General features: G+C 38.2%; 1 protein-coding gene across 1 annotated transcript; it reads right to left on the minus strand.

Moving 5' to 3' along the window:
• Positions 1-1052: 1052 nt before the first annotated feature.
• On the minus strand, positions 1053-5622 carry LOC107493720 (hydroxyproline O-galactosyltransferase GALT6). The gene is made up of 7 exons (XM_016114779.3): positions 4261-5622; positions 3160-3389; positions 2794-3084; positions 2538-2666; positions 2278-2451; positions 1691-1798; positions 1053-1570 (listed from the first exon to the last, which is right to left on the minus strand). Exons 1-7 carry the CDS (start codon positions 5093-5095, stop codon positions 1361-1363), a joined length of 1977 nt encoding a protein of 658 aa, XP_015970265.1. The 5' UTR covers positions 5096-5622; the 3' UTR covers positions 1053-1360.

Genomic DNA, 5622 nt, shown 5'->3' on the forward strand with positions numbered 1-5622 from the left:
CAAAACAAAACATATTATTAATAAAAAAATTCAGACTTTATAAACTAATTAGTTCTACTCTATTCCTAAACTCCTTATATTTAATTAATTAGTTCTATTCTATTATTTTTACTCTATTACTAAAATCTGATACACTATTATATTTATTAAATCAAAATTTTAAATAATAAAAATTTACATAATTTAAATGTTCGAAATAATTAACAATGTAAAGTTCTGGCTGATTCATTTCCTTAATCTTTGGTCTTCTTTACATTGTTTTTAAATTTTTTTGAGTTGCTATGTGGTCCTTACAGCTTCCAAAAATGGAGATGGTGTGAGGTTGGGGAGCAAATAGAGTTTTGGGTGTGAGACTGAAAGTGACTATGCTGGGAGGGTGGGTTACATTCAGGGTTATTAGAAGCATTGGATTCATCCGGAGGGAGCTGCATGCGTGCCATGTGGAACGAGTGCACAAATTAAACCGAGGATTTTGTGTACCGTCCGATTTCTGTACTCGGTCCGTCTGATTATAGTACCCCCATCGGACGGTCCAATTTTTCTTGAATAGCCGGCATACGCCACTGAAACACCCTACACTCCCATAACGCAGCTATACACCAGCCTTTTTTATCATATTAAAAATAAAAAGTTCAACAATCTACAGGTATACCATGGTTATATAGATATAGATTTATTGAGTATCTTTTTAAAAAAAATTAAAAAAATTAATACTTTTTATTAATATGAATCATACTCAATTTTTGACACCCTAATACACGCTTTTTTTTCGTAAGATTTAAAATTAAAGAAAAAGTCCCTAGAGGTGCCAAAATTAAATGGAACTAGAAATCAATAGTTGGCCCAAGATAGAACCTAGTTCTAAGTTCTAACGGTTGCATACTTTGAAAAAGGCATATGTCATCCTTACTCCTTAAGTTAAAAATACAATTAAAATGAAATATTCATGCTTCAATTTTTAAATATAGTAACATCGTACTAAACCCAAAAGGAGCCAAATTCCCTTTATAAACGGTGTTCGAAGAGAAAGCGTTAAAAATTAAAATAGAAAATGACGTCTAAAAATTGAGATTGATTTATAAAATAGATCTATCAACGATAGTAAAATACACAGATTAATTTACAGAAGCCTACCTCCTGTTTCATCTTCCTATTCCAGGAGCAAGTAACAAGCAAAACTAGAATTCCATTACCCAAAAATAAAAAATAAATAAAATAAAAAATGGTATTCAAAAAGGACATTTATACAGGGCTATGTTAGACTATCCAAGCTCCACTTTACATTTACAACATATAATATTTCGAAGCTAAGCTATGAGTGCAAAACTTGTTCTCTGTACCTTCCATTGAATTCTATCTGTTATCTCATGTTGCAGCACTGAGGCCATGTTTGGTTCTCCAATTTTTCCCACAAGCACAACATCTGCCTAGGGGATTGGTAATGTGCTGTGAAATATCCTTCTATGCAGCCATATTGGCAGAACTTCAAGCTATGCAGATAGCGCACCGGTTTTGTGCTGTTAAATTGCCCTACCCACATTCCCATACTCACATCTTCCATCTTAAATAACTACATAAAGAAGCAGCAGCACAACAAACATAGCTTTAGCGCCAACGCCAGTGGAAAACTAGAATAATTAGATGCACTGTTATGGTGATTAAATGTAGAGCCATAAAGGAGTTGACTAACTCTTAATCTATGCATCTCAAATTCAGATACAATGTACTCTGCTATATCAGAAGACAAAATATAACCCGGTCCATTAGCATATGGAGGATAATCCTCTTCTGGCCACTCCTGAAACATTAAGAAAAGAAACTAATCAATATTTAATACAAACAGCTTGTTTCCGGCAAGAGTTACGTCTGACGATGGTGAAGAGCTAAAGGGAAAGTAAATTTTAATCATAATCGGTTCGGGTAGAGAGTTCTTTCCAAAATCACTCTGCATTTCAAGGCATGATGATGTGTATGGTAAAAATGGTTAGGAAGTATGATCTTCCCACTCATACATTCAGCTACCTGGTGAGACGATTATGCAGTGGTATGAACAGAATTTAAGAAGAAAGAATGAAATAAAGCTAAACAGTTACGAATTGACTGAATATTCAGTGCGTATAGATTAGATTTGCAATTCATTTTTTCATCAAATCCCATTTATACCATTATTCAAACCAGGATATAAACAGTCTTGGTCCTAACCAGTTCACTATTTTTCTAGACAATCCCAATACTGAACTCTGAAAACAGCATCACAAAAGGCTCTTGATGGATTACCTCATATGTCACAGCCCATTTACCATGCCGCAAAGGCTTGTGGTGGTAATTCATGTTCCCAAAATAAAAGCTTATATAATCTGGAACCTGTCTTGCTTTGTCTAAAAAGGCATCCAGATTTATGAACGTGTCATCGTCACCTTTCATGATATGTTTAGCAGACACCTTGTGAACCTACAAATAACAAAGATCATCTTACATATTGCCGGAATAGTATCGCTTTCTCATACCTGAAATTGCTTCAACAATCAACAACTTACTCCATATTCACATATCGCAACAGTTTTCAACACAACAAGTTCGTAGTTATCCATGTAAGGCACTATAATTATATCACCAAAATACTCCGCCTCCTTCTTCAATTGTACATTAACTTCTTTCCTTTTGTGCTGTAAAAGTATTCAAATTTTAAGAAACCTATGAGGATAAAATCTTAAACAACCCCATGTGGCACATCTACTACCAGCACACAAATATAAAAAAGAAAAGGGAAAATTGTGAACATGACACCATTACCAGTGCTACAAAGAAACGAGCCACCAATTGTGAAGATTTGATAAGACTATGCTGCATCCACGTCTTCCTGGCAGCCATACGCTCAGCAAAATGGTTTCCAGCAGAGAGAATGCCAATAAGCATCTCTACATTAGAGTCACGAAGTGTCGGGGAAATCCATGTTGGTGACATTTCAAGATATTGCTCTGGTGAAAAACTAGGATGTGATGAAGGCAGAGAAGCGGCAACTATAGACTGAACATCAACATCCCCCGTCAAAGTAAGTCCTGTGGCATCCTCAAGCGCAAAGCCCTGTTTAAATTAATAGGCAATACTAAGAAATTTATGCAAGCACATCTTCAGGTCGACAAGTTGGACATTACTCACAGTGCGATAAGGAAAAGAAGCAACATGTCTACCATCAACATTAACATGATAGCCCTCGAATCCGGCACTAAGAGTAAGAACAAATAGGCTGTCCTCTGCAAATGGGAATGGCCAGTCAGCTGTTACTGATTTCCGGCCAGCCATCCTTTTCATCCACCAGGCTGCCTTGGATTGCTCTTCATCTGTGCTATCATCCTTTCTCCACTTTTCACACTTTACCAGCCCATCAACTGTATCCGACACATAAGGAATGGTTCAATTCAATGCAATCACAAAGTTGAAATACAATACAGGTTAATAGTGCACTTCCACTCAAACTCATGAATTGAGAGTTTGTATTCAAATTCTTTAATAATAACGATAATCACAAAAAAAAAAGGACAATTCCTAATAAAATACAATAAAGGTTAATAGTGCACACTCCACATCCTACACCTAAGTCCCTATAAAAATCAGCAAACAAAACGTTTGTCTATAATAACAATCAATTCAAGGTTTACTTGGAGACACAACCACTTAATGGATGTCAATATTTAAAGAATTCCTTTTATCCTCCTTATTTTGAAAGATATAAAAATTGATAATACTCAAGTGAAAGTTATCTTCAAGTGAAAATGATAGTTGAAAACCTTTAGATATTAATTTAGTCAAACATGCCAAACAATCTAATAGGTTTTATTCATCATCTTTACATAAAGACAACTTCATATGGGTAATCACCATATACTCACCAATCATAGGAAGGCCCTACACCAGAATCATTCTCACTTCCACCGTACCCTTCAACCATAGCTATCTCATGGCACACACTATACATGCCTCTCCCGGCCAATTTCATCACATAGTTACATGGCAAGCATCATATATTTCTCACGTCAGAAATTATAATCCTCCTAATAAGTCCTAAATTGGAATAATATCAATTGCTTTCTAAAATTTGAACACATTGAAAATATCTCAGGAAAGTTTAAAATGGTTTTTAGCATACATCATTACTCCTCATTCATGAACCACATAATAGCAAGAAAGCAAAACCACATTTTCACATTGTCTAACTCTCCCAATGGATCCTAATATTTTAAAAATAATAATAATAAGTACCGGTTTCTTCATCAGCCCTAGATTTCCAACCGTCACAGCGCAAGGAGGTGCCCCACTGCATCCTGTAACACGTGTTGAGCTCGATCACCGGTTTCCCGCTCCAATCCCCTTTCAACCGCGGATTAAAATGTAGTATCCGCGGCGGTTCCTCACCGTCAACCGTCCTCAGCCCCTGCAGCTCCATCACGAAATGCGAAACCACCCTCCCTCCTCCTCCTTCTCCCTCCTCGTACCAGGCCTCCCCATTCGAAGAACCTGTCACGTGCGCCTTCCGTGGCTTCCCTACCACGGTCACGTGCGAACCCAAGGTGAGCCCACACGGGATCTCCACTACCTTCCCTCGGGCCTCGAACTCCGCCCCGGTCAAAGAAACGGACAGCGGGCACGACCCGATCAGATTTTCCGTATCCTCGGTTGAGATTCCTTGCTCGATTCCGGATTCAAGCTCCTCCCATACCTTCTTCCCTTCTTGGCGCGCATGCCTTGCGGTTTCGTGGATCGGTCCGTCGGAGTGGTCCAACACGGCTTCATCGTCGAAGATTCTCGAAACGAAGGCGTAGGTTTGTCGTTCTCCTTCTGGTTGAAGGCTGGTGAGTGACACGCGCTGGGACAAGAGAGTGGGGGAATCATCGAGTTTGTTAGAGCGGGTGGCGAGTTCATTGGTGGAGCGGTTAGTAGTTGTTTTTGTGAAGAAGAAGAAGGGGATTTCGAAGATGAAAATCAAGAGGTATAATAACGATACAAATACCAGAGCCTGAATGGTTCGTTGCCTACTCAACGATACAACCGTTTCGAATTTACCTCCTCTCCCTCCTCCTCCTCCTCCTCTCTTCATCCCTCAAATTTTCTGTTTTTTCACCGCCACCTCCACCGCTATCACCTCCAAAATTGAAAAAAGAATTAACAGAAAAAATTGAAGTGTGTTTCTCCGTGAGGTCCAATAATTGGATGGAAATACAATGGGGATTTTCTTATTCTTTTTGTTTATTTATTTTAATTTAGCGTGTATGAGTGGGTTTTTTTTTATTTATTTATTTGATTTTTCAGGGCGGTGATGATTTAAAATGGATATTCATGTTGATGTTCCGGAAATGGGAGAGAAAAAAATAGAGGGTGGCGTGAATGGGAATGGAAATGAAAAGTGGGAATTGGAATGATTGGGTGATAGGAGTAGTGGCCATGAAGTGGTGAAGTCGGGGAGCTACGACTACTATTAACTTAGCGAATGAGGATTGAATTGGTGGTGAAGGGTGATGGTGATGAGTATGATGACGATGGATTGGTTTGAATTCCATAACGGGGAATATGGATGATGATGATGATGTTGAGAATGGATAAATTAATGAAGATGGCACTTGGCAC

This window comes from Arachis duranensis, chromosome 1 (genome assembly GCF_000817695.3).
Source record: "Arachis duranensis cultivar V14167 chromosome 1, aradu.V14167.gnm2.J7QH, whole genome shotgun sequence".
Taxonomy (NCBI): domain Eukaryota; kingdom Viridiplantae; phylum Streptophyta; class Magnoliopsida; order Fabales; family Fabaceae; genus Arachis; species Arachis duranensis.